Here is a 19424-nt window from a genome sequence, read left to right as displayed (position 1 = left end):
GAGATTGGGTTTCCGGGGTCGAATGCCAAGCGTGCCGCATCTTCCGCGTACTGAGACGTGAACGAGACGGCGTCCTTTGGGCCGCAGCCAGGCTCCGGCGGCCGCCTCAACGGGGGGGCTGACCGGATGGCGAGACAAACAGGCCAAAGCAAACACGGCGATATGACGCCGACGTTAGGGCTCTCTTAACCCATGATGGACTCTGGGTTGAGATGTGAGCTTGAAGGGACATCATATTGATGTGTTGTTTCTCGACTCCAAGACCTCGGCGCCAATGAAAGCTTCAGATCCACTCAAGACCAGAGCAGAGGCATTTGTTGGCATTTCACGAGCCTAACGCGGCAGTATCAGTGGTTTGCAACTTGGGAGGGCATCGAGAAGGATTGAAAGCTACTGCACCATCGCCGCGACTCAAAATTCGGCAAAACGAAATGAGATCTTGTGGAAAGCGCGCATCCCAGCGGCCCGTGGGTTGAGTGAGGGTGGGATCGTCTATGGTTGACGTCCGCCTTGGCAGTTGCCTGCAGAGGCGGCGGATGCACGGTGCAGCAACAGGGCGCGATATCTGTGGTGTGAAATGGTCACAGTGAGCCAGCCCGCGGCGAGGGCAAACATCAACAGCGCTAGACGCGGTTGGGAGAAAATTAGGCTCTGGTGTGGATCGTGAGTTTCAGAGCCTCGATGGATACATGTCTGGCTTCCACGAGACATGACGAGAGGCAAGCAGGGTCAAGTGTGAGAAGGCGGCGGAGGGGGCTGAGGCCGTAGTAAGGATTTTTTTTCCGGAGACTGTCTGGCAAGCAGAAAGCACAAATGTGATGATCCAGCTCGACCAACAAGACCACGGGCCGCAGTGTGCGTTGTACCAGTTACTTTTGGCAACAGGGCATGCGGCCCGGTGCTCATTCACATTGCACGCCAGCCACCTCGTTCAGAAGAGCTTGGACCGGGAGCAGACGGTCAGCCACGCTGCCACTCTTGATCTTTGATCGTTGACAGGTGAGCACGGGCGCCCTTCATCAGTTGCACTATCGTGTTCCAAATACTATAGGCTCACAAAGCTACACGGAAGGCTGGAACCTTGCAAGAGATCGGCGCTCGCATTACCAACAGCGAAAATTGCTTCAGCTTTGCGGTCCCGAAACATGGCCGTCACCGCTTTCAAGTGTGACCAAAGGGGGAGTCAACGTGCAAATGCAGCCTCGCCAAGTCTTCGCATGCACACCGAGCATTTTCTCTAGAACGAATGCACCCTACACGCCACATTTCAAGACACCGTCAAGAGAAACTGTGTGCCAGCTCACGGCCAGCACCAGAAAGAGGCTTCACTGTGCCTGTGAGCCGTGGCGGATGGGTATCGGCAATTTAGATGTGGTCGACTGGAAAACGGCCAGGACAAGTCAATACAATGATCCAGTCACAGCTGCAGCAAAATTTGCCAACTCGTCGACACAGCCTCTGCCCGAAGCTGGGAGTGCTCAGTCCTGTGAGGCAGGCCTGCGGCGGGTACATGTGCCATGGAGCTTCCATGAGCAGGGCGCACAGTGCCATCGGGCGAGCTAAAGTGAGCTAAATATAGGAGGATTCGAGCCCAAACCTCTGCCAAGGAGCCGGCGACGGCCGCCTTTTCGGGCCTAAAATGAGGGGTCCACGGGTGTTATCTTTCGATGTGGAGGCGCCTGAGCTCTCCAAGTCCCTGCACCCAGAGCCTTGTCTAGCTTTCACTTGGTGGTCATTCACCCTTTGACCGATCCTGGCATTGATAGTCACTTAATTTGGCGGGAATTTTTTTCCCATTTCTCGGCTCCTCTTTCCTTGGGTTTCGCAGCCAGCATTGAACTCACCGCGCGGGGACGTTACCCGAATCTCCCCCTTAGTGCTCACTGTTTGCGGGTCCCGATGCCCGCCACATCGCGGCCAAGGACGCTGTTCCCTGCCTGGGGCCAAGCTGCTTTTGGGACGACCCTCCCCCGCTACGACGCTGCTTCCGCGGAAAGCCACGCCGTCCCGCTCCCTTTGTGCGACCCTTAATTCCCCACCGGGCTGTGGACGCTTTTCGCGGTCGGTTTTGCGGGCTTGTTTCTCTGCATAGCTGTTTGGTAAATCCGGTCAGAATTTAGGCCTGGGGCTGCTGTTTGCTCACCCGGGGCGGTGAGAATTGACGGTCAACCCCGCTGAGATGGCGGTCGGTTGGAACGAAACCTAATGTGTTCGTCCCAAAACTTCATCTCAACATCGCCTAAAGGCCCCCGCAGAATGCGTTAACCACAGCACAGCTGGAGACACTTCAACATTGTCGACTCCATACGTCCGCAGCAAGATGCAGAGTGTCTCGCAAGGCACCGGCTTCCATGTATCATTGAAGCCAGTTGGTTCCAAGTGCTTCCTGAGTTTCAAAACTCAAAGGTGATTGTTCACCCGACCAAACTCGTTAATGGAGTGTCGTTACACGGCCGCCACCCGCGTCTAAGAACATATGAGAAAATGACGACATAGACAATGAGGGCCCTAATTGGAAACACCTCGAAGTTCTCAAACCTACGCCTCGAGCTCGCGCAGTCAGCAACCCGCAGCGAGACCACAAGGCTACGAATCATACTCGCCGCGATATGCAAATTGTCATATAATTAGATGAGCAGTGAGGTCGGCCACACTGGCGTTCTCAAATAGGTAGGCACAATGTTCTCATGGAGTTCAGCTCGCTACCGAAGGTTCCCGGACAAAAAAAAACCAAACCCTCGACACATGTCTTGGCCTGCGCCTCCCCCGCAGACCGTTGATGCATAAATCTGAAACGTCGTGGCTTGCACAAGCAGGCATTCGGTGATAGCTCCCGGCGGGAGCCGCATTGACGGGTGCACGGTCAGTGCTGGGTCAGTGCTCCGAGACCACTGACAAACGGACAGGCTCTGGTACGGTGCCTTACGATCTTAGGCAGGTAGCAGTGACATCAACGGCTCGACAGGGGTCCTAGCCCTAAAATGATGCCTAGCGCACAGTACGCTACAGCTACAGCCGCAGCGCTAGGGGCACTGTGAGAAGAGAGAAGAACTGTCTGTCGACGTGGTGTCGCTAGACCGCATCCAGCCCGGAAAGGCCAGCGAGGGGTCAGTGTGTCCCGTGGAACCAGAAGCAAGGGCGCGGCACGGGTATGGGGCGCGCAGTTTGCTTGAACGTTGGTTGCCTGATGGGGGGGCAGGACCCGATGGCATGGCCAGAGGAAAAGGAAGGATTCGAAAGAAGGGTGAAATCGAGACGAAAACGAGACTGCAACTTTCGACAATGTGCTTTTGGTCCGCAAAAAGTTCCCAATAGCACTGCACTGGCAGAAAGTCGTTGTTGGTGGGAAATTGGGAAAGGGGGGATAGGGTTGCAACAAGCTCAAAACCCCATGCACCAGCACCGCACCCACCACAACCAACTATCCGCGGGAATTTGGAGAGCAAAACAGCGTGATCCTCAAATCTCGAATACGGGGAGTGTCTGCACGACAATTACAGTTGGCAGCCCATGCAGATGCAGGATGCGATACCCGGATCACTGACTGTTCCTAAATCCACCAACAACCTAAAAACCGACCCAGGTATTTTTTCCAGCCCCCACGCCTGCTTTCGAAGTTGCTGACTCCGTCAACGCCCCTTTCCGGTTGAAGAGTGACAACAGAACCCCTAGGGTTTTGCCAAGACTCTGCATGTCCATGTAGCAGTGCACCAAGCTACTGGTCGATGCCGGCTATTGGTCGTTTCCGCAGCTTTGCTATCAGCCTTCTTCGCCCAGGGCCAACTGCATGACCTCAGGACCTGCCCGCACCGACCCGGCTTGCGAGCGCGAGGCTGGCGAGCTACGAGCCACACATGGAATGGGCTATAGGTGGCAGGGCGGCGGCGAGGATCTGCTACGCGGAACAGCCAGCCCCAGAGACAGACAGCTAGCCCCCCTGCCCAAGTGAGCAAAAGGGCCAGGGCCAAGATAAACAACACCTGCAGCTCTGCTCACGGACCATGGATAGAATAAATATCGCAGCATCCTCCGGCTCATACGCCTCACAGCTGACTATGTTGCTCAAGTTCCCCTGCCTCCTCCATCTCCTCTACCGACACCCTCTCTGAGATATTCCTGCCACACCCCGTCTCGCCGCACGTTGCGAGCTCTGGCGATAGGAACATCTCTTCACACCGGCGGTCGACGACAAAGCCTCGCCCACAACCGCCGCCATGGTGCACTCAAGCATGCTCGCCTCCCTCGTATGGGCCACGGGGCTCGGCCTCGTCTCGTCGTCCCCGACACCCATGGTGCCCGTGCTGGAGACCCGCACGCTGCCCGGCCAGACCGTGTCGGACACCATGAAGGGGCTCGCACGGGGCCTCAGCAAGGTGAGGGTCAAGGGCAGAGACATATCCTTCCAGAGCAACAAGACGGTTCTCGACACGAGTTGGAACGGAGCCGTCCTGTACAAAGACGCCGTGTAAGTGAAGGCACCAGCCCCTGCAGGGAAAGTCTGTCTGACACTGGGCTGCAGCAAGACAAACGGGACCGTCAACGGCAAGGACGACAAGGCCGGCAAGTTCACGGCCGAGGTTGGCGTCGAGATCCAGTGCAAGACATGCTACCTCAAGGGCGCCGCATCGGCCTCCTTCACCGTCAAGGGCAACGCCAGCGAGATCTTCACGGCGTACATCGACCAGGTGCAGGACGTGGCCGAGAACATCACCGAGGGCGTGTTCGACCAGATCGGCCTCGCGGCCAAGCAGACCTTTGGCAACATCATCAGCGACGGACTCGACATTGACGACTTTGTCATGCCCACGCTCAACGTCAGCCTCGACATCGACCTGCCGCCGCTGCCGTCGGTGGACATCAAGTTCGAGTTCGACGCCGGGCTGGAGCTGTACGTCGAGCTGGGCGTCAAGCTGCACGCCGGCGCCACGTACTCGCTCAACCTGTTCTCGTCCAACACGCCCATCGGCGTGGCGCTGGGGCCCGACATCTTGGCCGGCGTGGCCGTGACGGTCGACCTGATCCTCGACATCCAGGCCGCCATCGAGATCACCAGCGGCTTCCACCTCAAGGTCGACAAGCCGCTGGGCATGGAGCTGACCATGTTCAGCACCAACCTGTCGCACATCGACTTCCCCGGCGGCCAGTTCGAGTTTCTGCCCGTCACGCTCGTGTCCGACTCTGCCGTGCTCAAGGGCGTGCTGCGCGTCGCCCTCAGGGCCGGCCTCGCCTACAAGACGCCCAAGCTCAACTCGGTCTTCATCCCCGACAAGCTGGAGGAGAAGCTCACCTTTGGCGCCGGCGTCGCCGTGTCCGTCTTCGCCAACATGGCCGAGTTCGTCACTAACGTGACGGGGCCGAGCATCTCCACGTCCGACGACGCCGCCACCAAGCAAAAGTGCGACCTCGAGGTCGTCGAGGTGTACAAGTTCGCGCTCGGCATCGCCGCCGGCGCCACCATCAACGCCGGCACGCACACATGGGGGCCGACGCCCAACACGTCCATCGACATCTTCTACAAGACCCTCGGCGCCATCTGCGCAACCCGCGGCACGCCGGCCGCCTCGTCCGCCACCGTCACGGCGCGCAACCTGCCCGCGCGCGTCGCCGACTTTATTCAGGCCCGCCAGACCGACCTCGCCGTGCTCGTCGGCCGCCAGGCCCCGCTGACCACGACCACGCTCACGTCGACCGGCACCTTCACGGGGCAGACCTGCGCGTCCAGCGGGCTCGTCAACTGCCCCGCCTCCCTGCAAGCGTCGTCGACATTCAAATCAGTCTTCACCCTCGTCACCGCCGTGGCGCAGGGCGTAACCCCAACATTCCCCGCAACGCAGATCGCGTCGGTGGCCAGCGCGATCCCGTTCGGGTCGGCCGCGAACGCCATCAGTTCGGCCATCGGCACGCCGACCGAGTTCGTCCCGCCCGTCGTCAACTCGGGCTTCCCCAACCTGCCCGACCCGAGCCAGATTGCGGCGGACGTGCGCTCGTGGCTCGAGCGAGACACGAATGGGGTTAGCAATAAGATTATTCTCGGCGTGTCGGTCGGCCTCGGCGTGCCGGTCTTGATTATGCTGATCTCGTGTCTGGTGTACGTGTTTATCTCCCCTCTCTTTTCTCCTGAGGAAGTGATGCTGACAGTCTGCAGAATGTGCTGCCGCCGCCGCCGGTACAACCCCGTGCCGACCCAGCCGCCCGTCCCCAACCAGACCATTATCAACGTCGGCGCCCCCGCCGCCGTGCCCCCGCCCATGCCCTACAAGCAGCCGCTCGTCTCGGCCCAGGAGCAACACAGCAACAGCAACAGCGACCACAACAGCTACTGAGGTGGCTGGTGTGTGTGTGTGCGTGTGTGTGCGTGTGTGTGTGTGTTTTCTTTTTCTCGAGCGATATAAACTCCACTTTCTGTCTTTCTCGCTATCATTTCCCCTCTTATGACCAGCGGGTGAGTGAGTGAGTTTTGCGTGTCCGACTTTGGGACTGCGGTTATATTATATCAGCATGGGCTCTGGGCATGTGGGTTCCATGCAATGATTGGCATGAATATATCATGCATCAATGAATGGGAATGCCGGTTGTTGCTTGGGTGCGAACGACGAAATGTCACGTTCAAAAAAAGAAAATGTGCTGTTCGGGATTAGGTTAGTTCAGCGATGCATTTATTTCTTTCTTACTTCTCTCGTCATTTCTTTTTTTTCCCAGTCGGCAGGGTGCTGCCAGCGTCAGTTGACACGAATAATCACGTATTTCCCCTCGTGCTTTTCCATTAGCCATAGGTCGGGGGCTTCGCTTGTGAATGTGGGTGTTATTATGATGCAGCTGTCCGATGCCTGAGAAGTCGCTCAAACGGCAGCCTTTGCGTTAATAAGATAATCAAATGTCCCTATAAAAAACTGTGCCCTCTCGAGAGATACCCCTCGAATTCCCAAACTCACGAGTGATTGATAGCACGCTCGCGCTTCCAAAAGTCAACCACTTCCAGCACATCCGGGCGATAGTTCGGATCCGGCACCAAGCACCGATCGACGAAGCGCTTCCAGGCTGCCGGAATGTCCTCTCCGCCGTTTTCCCAGGTGGTTTGTATGTCGCCGGCACGTTCAACGTCATCGAGATCTACTTTGGCTTGGCAGAGAAGCATCCACATGGACCGCCCCAGGCTGAACACCTCGGTCAGCTCCAGCGGCAGCGCCAGGGAGCTGTCCTCGCTCCAGACGCGGAACGCGTTCCAGGCATGCCAGCTCTTGTCGCCGAAGCCGACGACGTCCTCCTCCATGCTGCGCCGCGGCGGGCCTGCGTACTTGGAGTAGGTCAGAAGAGGCCGGGTCGCCAGGCCGCGAGGCGCTAGTGTCACAGCAACATCCCACGTCCCGTCTGCCTCAGAGGCGAGAGTGGAAAAGGCCACATCGGACTGCTCCCAGTCGCACAGCACGAGGTTGTCGTCGTCGTCGATGACAAAGTTGTTAGGCTTGATATCCTTGTGATACGTGTGCGCGACGCCGTGGGTGTGCGCCACTGCCGCGGCCATGTCCGCACACCACCGGGCCGCCGCTGGCCGGGGAGTTGATGGTGACAAAGGCTACCGGGGGCGGCAGGATGTTCAGGTGGGGCGCGTGCGCAGGAGCAGGTTGTCGCCATTGTGCCAGCACTGGGTTGCGTACCGCACCGTGCGGTCGTCGTCCTCGGTCAGGAACAGGTAATGCGGAAATCGATCCCCTCGAACACGAAAAAGGCGTCGGTGGGCTCGCCGTCGCCGCGGATACGGACCCGCGTGGCGCAGCCGGCGCCCCCGAGGTTTTCAAAGCGCTCGAGATCGGAAAAGTCTATCATTCGGCAGGCATCTACCGCCGGGCAAATATGTTCTCCTTCAAGAACGTAGGACTAGGTTACGTTGTGGAATGTAATTAAATCTCGATATCTAGTCTAGATATATAGGAGCAAGAATACGAATAATGAATTCCTCGAGGGCACACATTCCATCATTATACCGCCCACTAGCCTATCCCCCCCATAGATTTTCGCCTGCGGGCAGATAGCTGAGATTCGTCAAGCAATCCACGACGTTTTCCAGTAACCTGTGCACCTCGCATAAAGCCAACCCATGGGGCGCCCACCGAGGAAACATCGACCTTCCTAGATGACGACTCGATGCGGAAAGCCCTGTGGGAGGCTGTTCACACCGTCTGGGCCAAATGCTTGGAGCACCCTGGCATTTCGGACCCCGGTACCGTCGTCAGCATCAATAGCAGCGACGGTTCTGTGGAAGCGATACACTGGGGAGCCTACCGACACCCTCTCTATTCGCGCTACTTTGACCTTCTTGCAGACAAGACGCGTGCGTAATCAGCTGACGCGCAACCTAACCGGTGCCGACTACTTGCTAACCGCGTCCACACGCAGTTGGACAAGCCCCACCGGCCGCTGCCATTAACCGTGCTGTGAATTGTACAATTATGGCAAATATATAGGTGAGTCTATTTGTCAATTATTTTTTGCAGCCGGTGTTGAAGCCTACTTCAACACCCATGGGGCAAATTCATGTGTTGATTCTGTTGTTCGCGAAGAGTGTTACTTATTACCTGTTTTGCAATTGGAGCACAGCGGCGTGACGAGTTTTTTGTGGGAGCAATCTCCGCGCCAATTTTAGATATATGAACGAAGAATTAGTCGGATACTTTTCCTTCGCCTTCTTTTCTCTTGCTCCATCAAACGTCACCTACTTGCCACTCCAGGCGTCTTTCCCACAGTTCTTTCAAATACACCCCGTCTAATTATCGCCTTTGTTGTTGAGCCTCTTAACATGGCGTTGGAACTTCTATCCTACAAGCCCGAACACCACACTCCCTACCCCTAGTCAAAGTGACTGGGCTCAATGCAGAGCCCTCTGGAGCAATCGAAGCCCTCACATCAATCGAAGTCCTCACATCCACCATCGGACCTCTGTTCGTCTAGCAAGAATGCCAAAGCTCGGTGGGAAGGGCGACCAAAGGTAAAGGAGGCGGCTCTCTCCACAAGCTTACCTTACCTAGCGGCGGCGCGTAATTGAGCTCGGCTTTTTTTAACTATGCACGAAATGGCCAGAGCCTTGGCTTCACTTGGCTTCACTTGGCTTCACTTAGCTTCAATTAGCTTCACTTAGCTTCACTTAGCTTCATTTAGCTACACTTAGCTACACTTGGCCTGGCAAAGTTTCCTGGTTGACCGAGCCTTGGACGAGACGAAAGCGTGGGCGGTGGATCACAAGACGGGAGGATGGGCCATGCGCGGCCAAGGCAGGGGACGGTATAAATTGCAATAATCGATAAGCTAACCCAAGGGGAAAAGGAAGGGTAGAATCTCTCCGCATCACCGTTCGGGAGTGGCGTAGATCGGCAGTCTCTGCCGGCATTCCCCGCAAAATTAATCTCGTGGCCCCCAGCTCTCAACGTGACACAAGGCTTGTTCGCCCGGCAGCCCAATATCCCCCCGGATAAAAGGGGGTGCCTCCCAGAGAACAGCCGCCAAGTATCTCGACGTGTTTTGGACTAGCGAGCCTCCGAGGCCAGCAGCACAGTCTCGCAGTCGGCTGCCCCGTTGCATGTTTCTGGAGCGACGGCAACCAACCCTTCTGCAGGGTGGCCCTGCTGGCCCGGACACGTCAATTTTCAACCACCTCGCGTCCGCGGATGCAATTTGCCATTTATCCCGGTTGGGCCACCTCTTGCACGGGAACATCACGGCGCATCAGGTCTCGTTCTCGTCATTATTGGCGCGGGTCGCAAGATCCAAATCACGACATTTTCCATATGAACAGGGCACAGACTCGAGTGTCGCTGGGGCACTTTACCCGGCACGAGCGCGCGGCGGCCGTGGGTATAAGATCGCGGGCAGCGCTGCGGCACCTCGACCCTCTCCAGCAGGACGAGCGCATCCCTCAGCAGTTGCATGCAGAGCCGCCACCATGGTCGCCTTTACTTACCTCGCCGTCGCCGCCGCGGCCATCTCCGGCACCCTCGCCGCCCCTGCCCCGGCTGCCGGGCCAGAGCTCCCAGACTTTGAGGTCGGCGCGCACAACCTCGCCCGCCGCCAGGACTACAACCAGAACTACAAGACGGGCGGCAACGTCAACTTCTCGCCCAACTCCAACGGCTACTCGGTCACCTTTTCCGGCGCGGGCGACTTCGTCGTCGGCAAGGGCTGGAAGAAGGGGTCCGACAGGTAACACCAACGCCAGTCCACCCTCGTGTGCCTGCCGAGGTTCTAATCCGCAGCCGCAGAAACCTGACCTTCACGGGGAGCACGACGCAGACGTCTGGCACGGTGCTGGTGTCCATCTACGGGTGGACGCGGAACCCGCTAGTAGAGTACTACGTGCAGGAGTACACGTCCAACGGCAAGGGGTCGGCGCAGGGGCAGAAACTGGGCACGTTCGACACGGACGGCGGCACGTACGAGATCTGGAAGCACCAGCAGGTTGGCCAGCCGTCCATCGCCGGCACCACCAACTTCTGGCAGTACATCTCCAACCGCGTCGACAAGCGGCCCAACGGCGGCACCGTCACCATGGCCAACCACTTTGCCGCCTGGGCCAAGGCCGGCCTCAACTTGGGCGCTCATGATTACCAGGTGCTGGCTACCGAGGGCTGGGGGAATGCGGGCGGGAACTCAAAGTACACCATCTCCGAGGCGGGCGCTAGCGCTTAGGTGGCCGTGGCTGGGAGGTGAATACCGAATGGACAGTTGACGTTGACAGACCGCTGATTATCCTGGCCATGATGGACATGATGTTGCTGTAAATCCACAATGTGGTCAATCACCAGACGAATGTAAAGCACAAGACCGACAGAACTTTGTGCGGTGTTCCGGATCGCGCTGTTTGGGGCTGTGACATGGAATGATTGTCGGTATCTGCTGGATTGCTGCGTTTCCATTGACGCCAGAGGCCAAGGCTCCTTTGCCACGACCACCGATCGTATTGCAGGTTCCTTTGTGAGCTTGTAGCTGGTTACCTTGGTTATCCCCCGTATATTGCACATTCGGTCTCGACTGGAGGTTCTCTGAAACGAATTCCCTGCTTCAATACTTTTGTAGGTTCGGCAGCCGCCGGTTCATCGGAATCCCGCAGTAGTCGGACGGATTCGATTCCGTCTATCCCGTGATTGCGGCCGTGCTGTAGGTGCGCATCCGCGTGTTCGGCGTGGTCGACACGCAGCGCACGTGGCGCGACGCGCACAACGACAGCCATGACGGCACCGAGAAAGATGGACGAAGGGGCGTAGTCCGCGAGACGCGCCGCGGGTATATTTACAGTGATGCCGACAAGATCTGCGCGCGCGCGGCGGTTGAGGCGCACGCTGAGGATGCGGCTGCCAAAGGGTTTTGTGTGTGGCGCCGCGAGCGTTTTCAAGGCTCCGGTCATGTCTCATGCCGAGGCCGACCCGGACCGATATTAGCGTATTGTGCAGGATATGTGGGCCGGGCGGCAGCTGTGAGGGTTGTTTGGCTTGGGGTGGCGTGGCCGGTGGGTTGGTGACGGTGATAGGAAGGGCTGGGTGGAGAGCGCTTTGCTTTTTGATGTGATTGAGTACCTACCTACCAAGGTAATTAATTGGATGCCGGCGCAGTCTGTGTACTCCCCGACGCTAGCTCTCTTGGCGCGGGTGTTGGCGCGTTCAGGCGTCATCTAATGCAGGGGGGAAGCAGGTAAGCACAGGGTCACCTCAAAGATTACCAAGGATTGTTGTAATGAAGAGGCTGGCGGCGGATTCAACGAACCTCCCCCCGAACCCACCTCCATCCAGTATCTCCACCCAAGGTACAGTACCAGTTCCAGCGATAAATACCCCGTTGCGCTGCATCGCCAGAACGTCAAGGCGGCATCACACTCACTCGCCGCAAGTTCCGATTCAACAGCCTTCAGATGGCTGGCTCCGGGAGCAGGCTGCGCTCAGCCGCAGTTATCGGCGTCTTCGTCTCCAGTCTCTGCCTGACTCTCGTGCAGCTGCCATGGCTGGCGGCGTTGTACCTCTTCCCCAGCCAGCGACCCGTCCCGGCGTGGACGTACCGGCAGGCTCTTTCTCGCTCGCTCATCCGCTCGCTGCTGGACTTCCTGGTGGCCATCGAGTCCAAGCCGCCACTAGACCTCGAACCCGGCAAGGACAAGGACCGCTTCATCCTCGTCCCGCCCGCCTCGCCGCATCTGTACCGCGACATCCTGCTCAGCGACCCCGAGATCAAGCCCGCCACCATCGGCGGGCTCTGGTTCCCGCGGCCCGTGCAAGGCGCGGCCCCTGGTCCTGGACCATCCACTGGCCGCCGCCGCCGCCGCCACGTCTTCCTCTCCTTCCACGGCGGCGCCTACGTGCTGGGCAGCGTGCGCAACATCGACGTCAAGCAGACGAGCGAGCTGTACCTACGCCACGCGCCGGCCGGCAGCGCCGTCTTCTGTCCCGAGTACCGGCTGGCGCACGAGGCGGGCGGGCGGTGTCCAGCCGCCTTCCAGGACGCGCTGACGGCGTACGCGCACCTCGTGCTCGCTCTCAACATCCCGCCGCGCGACATCGTGCTGACGGGCGACTCGGCCGGCGGCCACCTGGCGCTGGCCCTGCTGCGCTACCTCAACGCGCACCGGGCCGACATCCCCGAGCCCGGCGGCGTGCTGCTGTGGAGCCCGTGGCCTAACATGGAGCTGACCGTCGAGGAGGGCGCCCGCCGGCCAGCTATGGGGCGCGACATTATCCCCAAGAAGATGATTACCTGGGCGTACCGCGAGTTCCTGCCTGCGCCCCACGCGAACATATCGCGCAGCAATCCGTACATGTCGCCCAACCTGCTGGCCGTGCCCACGCGCGTGCCCATCTGGGTCCAGTGGGGTGCTTCGGAGCTGCTGAGCGAGGACATCGAGAAACTGGTGCGCGTGCAGCGCGAGGGCGGGCTGCAAGGTGCCAGGTTGGGTGTCTGCGAGGTTCCGCACGCGCCGCATTGCATCGTTGCCATGGCGGGCATGCTGGGTTGGACGGCCGAGGCCGAGGCAGCTGTCGATGAGGCGATGCGGTTTTTGGATGAGGAGAAGTAAGCGGAGTCTGGGCGTGAAATGAGGTTGGTCGAAAGAGAAGAAATAAACAGACTGAGCGCCTTGAAGACTGAGCGCCTTGAGCTCAAATGATGAAAGAAATCCAAGAGCCATGAAATTTCCACTATTGACATTTCTGGGGACAGACCACCTCACGGAAATAATTACTTGGTAAGCGCAGTCGTTGGTAACCGTGCTTCTGTTGGTGCCCGCTACCGCCTATCAAAGGACGGCGACTGGCGTCGTCTTGTGCAGCTGCAGCCTGCAACCCCTGTTTTTGGGAGGTTTCAAGTGACGCCGCTGCCGTCACAGGGCATCTAACCTCCTCTCGCAGTCTGTAGATTACCGGGTCTTCACGGCCACGTAACGGCCTTGGCGTTGCTTCCTAGTGCAGGGCCTAGGTCGATTAAGCGCCTCGATATACACTGATACGTAGCGCCGCCTTCACTAACACCGTCAACGCGCCGTGCTGAAGCTTACGAGGCAGAATCAAAATCGACACGCATGTAGACACTAAACCGAGCGCATGCCTCTGTAGATACTGTTCTAGGCGGTGAAAGTTAATAAGTCATGAGTTTGAAACATCCAGGCTGAGGTAAATATGCAGCAGGTCGGTCAAGAGAAAACGTGTCACAAGCGCGGATTAGTGTTTCCCGGCTTGTCTTGCCCCATTTTAGGGATGTTGGTGTTGCTTGATATTACCTATTCCCTACCATCAAGTGCTTGGAGAATGGGCATGGAGCCACAATTGGCGAGATCAAATGTTCGAACCACAATAATTATCATTGGAACAGCTCGACTCAATGAACGATATCCCTTATTTACATTGTCTATGGACCGAAGAACCGCCAGATACAGAAGCCTCCTTGAAAAATAAGATACGAAAAGCAACTAGTAACCTGCTGGCTTCAAACTTCAGAGTGGACATGACCAAAGTTGCTCTGCCCAGGCCCGAGAAATCGACCCATGAGCATCCTATATCGGCTAAGAATCAGCGAAGCTCAGCAGCTACAGCAGATTAAACAGAACGATTTGACCTTTCGTCTGGCAGCATGTCGTGGAGACAGATTTTGTGTTGACGGGCTACTTGCAGCCATTGGGTTTGACCACTAAGCCATGGGGTTTTTGCCGCAACACAGCATACAGAAAAAGTAAACAAAGAAGATGGTGAAAATCATTTTTGGAAGGCGGGTTTGGCTAGCGGCGGTGACGGGTGTGGTTATCGTTTGCAGGTGATTTTGAATGGAGTTACTTTGGGGTTCGGAGTTGTGAGTGTGGTTCTATTTGTTGAGATACATCTACAGCTACAGCAGACGAGTGGGACTTTCCTGTTATATACAGATTTTCACCGGGGCTCTTTGTGAATCGAGACAAAGGGCGTTCTTTGTTATTCAAGACAAGGAGGCCTTCAACATGGCCCATTGTAGCGTCGTCGGACAGGAGATCGCAAGCCTGGGAGTCAGCCAACGACACCAGACGGCGGTGAGCGAAGCGCCAGGCTCGGAAAACGGAGGTGGGAGGCCGCGAGACCCCGAGAGTGGCCTGCATCTCACTTTGCCAGGGTGGACTGCCCAAAGTGGCCAGGCACGGCGCCAGCACGTTGGATATCCAATCAAACCGCGGCTTTCTCGACCCGACAGGCTGGAACCCTGATCGCATGCACAGCCAGTGGAAATAAGAGGCGCATGCAAATCTGCGCAACAAAACCCGCCAAACCTGTCACCATGGCGGCCGCAGACGACGAAAGTCACGCGTGACGCCGGCCGCGGGTTTAATGTCTCCAAGTTAGCCCCTGAGACTGAACCTGAACATTCCCAGGTCATCTACAATGACCCAACAACTGGTTAAGCCGACTCTGAAGCACAACTCATTGGCCTCAATGCCCAACTCTCAACCCTCTTGCCGCGTTCATACCGGCCCAACAACTGGCTCGGCAGACTCTAGGCTTTCTAACCTCTTCTCCAACCATGCCCGGAACCCAGCAAACATGGCGACGCGCGGCCAGGCCTCGCAGAACGTCGCCAGGGCAGCATACTTGTCCGCAACAGGCCCTCGTCGGCGTCACGCTTCCCCACGACATCCGCCAGAGCGCGGGTGAGCTTCTTGAGACACACCGGACACAGGTACGGCGGCTGCCTGGTATCCTCGGCGAGCCCAGTAGTGCCCTGCATCACGCAGGCATAGTAGACGCAGTAGTCGAGACAGAAGCAGTGACCGAGCTCATGCACTGCCGTGCGCGCCACGCGCGACAACCACAGGCGGCCTAGGTCGATGTCCAGGTCGCTTGCCGCGCGCGCCGCCTTGACGGCTGTGCCTAGCGGGGTGGCTTCGATAGCGAGTTCGTGCTCTAGGTCAATGACTTCCACTTTCACTCCTGCCTTGCCCCCTTTCTTCTTCTTCCCGCCTCTGGCTGTCTCGCCACCCATAGCGGTACTGCAAAGCATGTCCACGTACTCTTTGCAATGCGAAGCAGGCCACATATGCCGACGATTAATAGCCCTCGCATCGCAGCCGCCCTCCACTTATTCCTCGTCGTCCAGGTGCGGATGATACCGCGCAGCGGAAACAACGGCAACACGGCTGGCGCCGTACGTGCGCCCGCAGCAAAAGTCGTCGTCGTCGTCCTCAAACAGGTCCTGGTCCGTCAGGATCAGCAGTGCGTACGCGTCGGCTGGCAGCGCCGCGTCGGCTGCGTCGAGCACGTCGAGCACGTCGTTCAGGTTGAGCTGGCGCGCGAACACGTCGTCCGGGCATGCGCGCGTGCGGATTCGCTGTCACGCCGGACGATAACGACGACGACGAGCCTTTGCGCAGCCCGACGTGCTGGTCTGTGGCAGTGGCATCGTCGTCGTCATCATCCTCACCGTCCCACGACACGAAAGACAATGTCTGTGGAAGCAGTCTCACCTCGAGCGGGTGGTAAAAGGCACGCAGGTAGGCAGCGACGTCGGCAGCGCTCGGCGACGCTAATGGATTCTGGCTGCGCGGCCGTGCCTTGGCCGGGCTCGACGCGGCCTGAGGGCGTTGCCGCGGCGATGCGCTTCGCCGCCGGCGGTCGGGCAAACTTAGCTTCCCCTGCGTGGGCCGAGACGTCGAGTTGCAGGTCGACATGCCTGTAGGCGGAACTTTTGCGCATCGTGGATTTCGGGGTTGCATGGTAAACAACCCCTAGGCACCCGCCAAGCTAATCTAGGTGAGCGCAGATCAGTAGTACACCGACGTCGCATTTGTTTCTGATTACACCACCCCGCATTTGGGCAGGGGCCTGCAGCCCCCTCGCCGACGCTTAAATTGCAGTGCAAAGTTCAAATAATATAAGACGGGAGACTATGTCCCCTTGAAGTGAACGAGTGGATACGGTATGTCGGTGTGCTGGGGGCCTGGATGCCGCGGACATGCCTGTGTCCCATACTGAAATCGGCGGTGGAAATATTGCGCATTTCTCAACTTGCAGACCGGCAAGGCCGCCAAAGCCAAAGCCCCAATTCTAGTATTCCTGTCCTTGCTCTGTGCCATAAAAATGGGTGCATGAGGTATGATAACATCTCTAACCCGATACCGTGAAGTGGTTACCGAGGTACCTTAATTGAACGTCAACGCGCATTTCTATACGTGATTTAGTGTACATACCCTGTACTGTACCAGTTCCTCCATGACCTTGCTCCGACTCTTGCCTTGCCTCAAATCTCGTGGAAAGAGAGCTTTTACTTCTATGACCCCGTCAAGCGAGACGGATATATGCTGTATACTGTATAGCCGGGCCTAAGCCGGAGAAGCGCAAAATGTTTTCCAAATTTCCAACCCAGAAACTCGCTAGCACCTAGCCAACGCTCATATAATGACCCAACTGACCAACCCCGCGTCCATCACTGCAGCGCCAAATAACTCCCGTCGTCGCGCATCATGACCTCCTTGACCTTGTTCGTGACATCGCGCTGCGTGTCCTCGAGCGCGCGATCCACACCAACGAGAATGACATCGCCCTCGTCGTCGCCCGGCCGCTCCAGCGCAAGGAACTGCGAGTGCACCAGCTCCGGGCCGGCGAAATGGCCCTTGCGCACGGCGGCGCGCGTGGCTAGCAGCGGCTCGGGCCCGTCGAGGAAGACGAAGCCGATGCGCAGGTCGCCGGCGGCCACGGCGCCCGCGCGCAGCACGTCGCGGTAGTGCTGCTTCAGCGCAGAGCACGTCATGACCATGTGCGGCAGCGGGGGCGGCGGCGATGCGCTGCTATCGTTGGGTTTTGGCCGTGGCGGTTGCGCCGTCTCGTGCTCCCGCAGGGCCTGCAGCCACCCCGCCCGGTCGTCGTCGGTCAACGGCTCGCCGCGGCTCATCTTGTCGACGTTGGCCTTGGGGTGGAACTGCGGGGTTTTTGTTAGAGGGCTAACTAGACAGAAAGGGCCCAGTTGATAGCTCACGTCGTCGCCCTCGACAAAGGTGAAGTCGAGCTCGGCGGCCAGCGCCTTGGCAACCGTCGTCTTGCCGCATGCTGTCGGGCCGGTGATGAACCAGATCCAGCGGTGCAGGTGGCGCTGCGGCGGCGGGTCTGGTGGGTGCGTGACGATGGTCTCCGCAGCTTGCTCCTGCAGGTCCAGTAACGCTGATGAGTCGCCCATGCTGTCTGTTGTGGGGTTGTGTCTCGTGTTTTTCACGGGAAGAGGCAGGAACTCTAAAAAAAAATGACAATTCGTACGTTGATAGAAGCGGGATGTGCATGCACCCGTTTCACATGGCGGGCGGGCGGGTTGGGGTTCACTGCGTTCGTGACGCTATTAATTAGCGTCCCGTCCCGGGTTGCGGATCACCGGATCTTGGATGGTTGGGTGACGTCAACTGTTTGCTGCAAGCCATTGCAAGATCCATACGTTGCAGTCTCAATGCTGCGTGATCAATGGTCAATGTTGCCATGTCCCCTTTTCTCTGTTGAAGTTGACATTGAAGTGTAGTAAAGCTGAGACGATCACCTGTCGAAAAGCTTTAGCGGGTGCCTTGTTGTAATGAAGCCATGGTTTGTCGCAAATTGACACCCGATGCGTTCTTGCCCCTCAGGCGTCTGATTGACAAGCAAATTATATATCGGTAGGTAACGAGGAAGGATTAGCTAATGGCTGTCTAATACGGACTTCGTCTGTTTGTTGAATTGCCAGCCGTCGGACAATTCTCAGCTGCCAGGCACAGACCATTCTTATTCTTGCCTAGCATCCAGTCCAATCAAATCAAGGCCTGCTGGCTCAATGGTAGAGCGTCTGACTACGAATCAGGAGGTTCCAGGTTCGAGACCTGGGTGGGTCGTTTTCTTTTTTCACTTGCAGTTTTTCGCCGAGAATGTTGCCTTTTTTTAACACCCTTCCAATAATTGACCGCAAATTCCTCGACAAGAGCTCTCTATCGCGTTTTATATTCCTATCACGTATAGAATGATCTTCATATTGAGAAGTCCGTAGTTACGCTTCTTAATGCTGCAGAATGCGCCGACTTAAAACTCGACTGCCATCGATTGTGGTTGGCGTAAGTCAGGTGGTCTGCTTATGGAACACCCCTGGATTTGGAACAAGGTTTGTCATCAAGGACTTGCCGCTCGCCACCCAACTCACCTATTTCAATCGCTTGCAACTCGACCAATTCTGGTTCAATACTTATCTTCTTTTCTCCTTTCAATTGAGAAATGAAAGATGAAGCGATATACTCAGTTGGATTTGCAGAATGCGCTGGCAGAGTATGCAGAAACCGGCTTACTCCGTAGCTCTGCTGAAAATCACGGCATCCCCCCTACTACTCTCTTTAATCGGGTTCGTGGTTCTGAGCCAGCCTCCAAGGCCCAAATTCTTAATCAAAAGCTTTCTCCGGCTATGGAAGAACGCTTAACCGAATGGATTCTATTCCAAGGGTCGCTCGGTCACCCTCCAACCCACGCCCAAATTCGGAAACTAGCTAGAAGAATGCTCGAAGATAACGAGACCCTCGGAAAACGCTGGACTAGCCGGTTTTTGGCTAGAAATCCATCTATTTCTACAATTAGGCCTCGGAGAATCCATGCAAACCGTGCTGATCGAGCCTGTGAGGTCGTTATCCGGCCTTGGTTTGACTATTTGAAGCCTCCAGGCGTGGAGGCTATTCCAGCCAAGCATAGGTATAATATGGATGAAACTGGCATTGCTTCTGGCATTGGAGATAACGGCATGGTTGTTGGACCTAAGGAAAGAAAGAAATTCCAGAAAAAGAAGAAAGGAGACTGAATTTGGACCTCGATTATCGAATGTATTTCCGCTGACGGCCGGTATTTGAATAAAGTCGTCATTTTCAAAGGTGGAAGCCTTCAACAACAATGGTATCCACGCGATTTACAGCCATTTAAGGGCTGGAAGTGGAAACCCACTGAAAA

At 57.2% G+C, this 19424-nt stretch overlaps 7 protein-coding genes and 1 non-coding gene across 8 annotated transcripts; 4 read left to right on the top strand and 4 right to left on the bottom strand.

Moving 5' to 3' along the window:
• Nucleotides 1-4214: 4214 nt before the first annotated feature.
• On the top strand, nt 4215-6323 carry B0T26DRAFT_640423 (uncharacterized protein; the record flags this gene model as incomplete). The annotated part of the gene is made up of 3 exons (XM_060437230.1): nt 4215-4463; nt 4524-5573; nt 5628-6323. The coding sequence occupies 3 exons, from the start codon at nt 4215-4217 to the stop codon at nt 6321-6323; spliced, it is 1995 nt and encodes a 664-aa protein (XP_060299414.1).
• Nucleotides 6324-6928: 605 nt separating this feature from the next.
• Nucleotides 6929-7540, bottom strand: B0T26DRAFT_640838 (uncharacterized protein; the record flags this gene model as incomplete). Its single annotated transcript, XM_060437273.1, has 1 exon — nt 6929-7540. A coding segment is annotated over one exon (612 nt), but the record flags the coding sequence as incomplete, so codon positions are not given.
• A 2394-nt stretch (nt 7541-9934) lies between these two features.
• Nucleotides 9935-11014, top strand: B0T26DRAFT_827983 (glycoside hydrolase family 11 protein; the record flags this gene model as incomplete). Its single annotated transcript, XM_060447440.1, has 2 exons — nt 9935-10191; nt 10251-11014. 2 exons carry the CDS (start codon nt 9935-9937, stop codon nt 10675-10677), a joined length of 684 nt encoding a protein of 227 aa, XP_060299412.1. The 3' UTR covers nt 10678-11014.
• A 640-nt stretch (nt 11015-11654) lies between these two features.
• B0T26DRAFT_706556 (Alpha/Beta hydrolase protein) lies at nt 11655-13157 on the top strand. Its single transcript, XM_060441816.1, has one exon. It carries the CDS (start codon nt 11894-11896, stop codon nt 13046-13048), a length of 1155 nt encoding a protein of 384 aa, XP_060299411.1. The 5' UTR covers nt 11655-11893; the 3' UTR covers nt 13049-13157.
• Nucleotides 13158-14889: 1732 nt separating this feature from the next.
• B0T26DRAFT_750749 (uncharacterized protein) lies at nt 14890-15471 on the bottom strand (the record flags this gene model as incomplete). The annotated part of the gene is made up of 2 exons (XM_060445274.1): nt 14890-14900; nt 15081-15471. The coding sequence occupies 2 exons, from the start codon at nt 15469-15471 to the stop codon at nt 14890-14892; spliced, it is 402 nt and encodes a 133-aa protein (XP_060299410.1).
• Nucleotides 15472-15567: 96 nt separating this feature from the next.
• Nucleotides 15568-16156, bottom strand: B0T26DRAFT_675048 (uncharacterized protein; the record flags this gene model as incomplete). The annotated part of the gene is made up of 2 exons (XM_060439784.1): nt 15568-15734; nt 15787-16156. The coding sequence occupies 2 exons, from the start codon at nt 16154-16156 to the stop codon at nt 15568-15570; spliced, it is 537 nt and encodes a 178-aa protein (XP_060299409.1).
• Nucleotides 16157-16442: 286 nt separating this feature from the next.
• Nucleotides 16443-18093, bottom strand: B0T26DRAFT_706553 (P-loop containing nucleoside triphosphate hydrolase protein). Its single transcript, XM_060441815.1, has 2 exons — nt 17461-18093; nt 16443-17403 (listed from the first exon to the last, which is right to left on the bottom strand). The coding sequence occupies exons 1-2, from the start codon at nt 17656-17658 to the stop codon at nt 16912-16914; spliced, it is 690 nt and encodes a 229-aa protein (XP_060299408.1). The 5' UTR covers nt 17659-18093; the 3' UTR covers nt 16443-16911.
• A 169-nt stretch (nt 18094-18262) lies between these two features.
• Nucleotides 18263-18334, top strand: B0T26DRAFT_t101. The gene has a single exon. It is a non-coding gene; the product is annotated as a tRNA-Arg (tRNA).
• Nucleotides 18335-19424: the final 1090 nt, after the last annotated feature.

The sequence above is a fragment of the Lasiosphaeria miniovina genome (genome assembly GCF_030549165.1).
Source record: "Lasiosphaeria miniovina strain SMH2392-1A chromosome Unknown B0T26scaffold_3, whole genome shotgun sequence".
NCBI classification, from domain to species: domain Eukaryota; kingdom Fungi; phylum Ascomycota; class Sordariomycetes; order Sordariales; family Lasiosphaeriaceae; genus Lasiosphaeria; species Lasiosphaeria miniovina.
The sequence above is the reverse complement of the archived record's forward strand: the minus strand, read 5'-3'. Positions and strand labels throughout refer to the sequence as shown.

Bases quoted from the DNA above. Each gene is read 5' to 3' on its own strand.
- B0T26DRAFT_706556 (XM_060441816.1), top strand. From the start codon at position 11,894: ATGGCTGGCTCCGGGAGCAGGCTGCGCTCAGCCGCAGTTATCGGCGTC.
- B0T26DRAFT_706553 (XM_060441815.1), bottom strand. From the start codon at position 17,658: ATGGGCGACTCATCAGCGTTACTGGACCTGCAGGAGCAAGCTGCGGAG. The intron at 17,404-17,460 runs GTGAGCTATCAA...AAAACCCCGCAG, and splicing joins CCTTTGTCGAGGGCGACGAC to TTCCACCCCAAGGCCAACGT.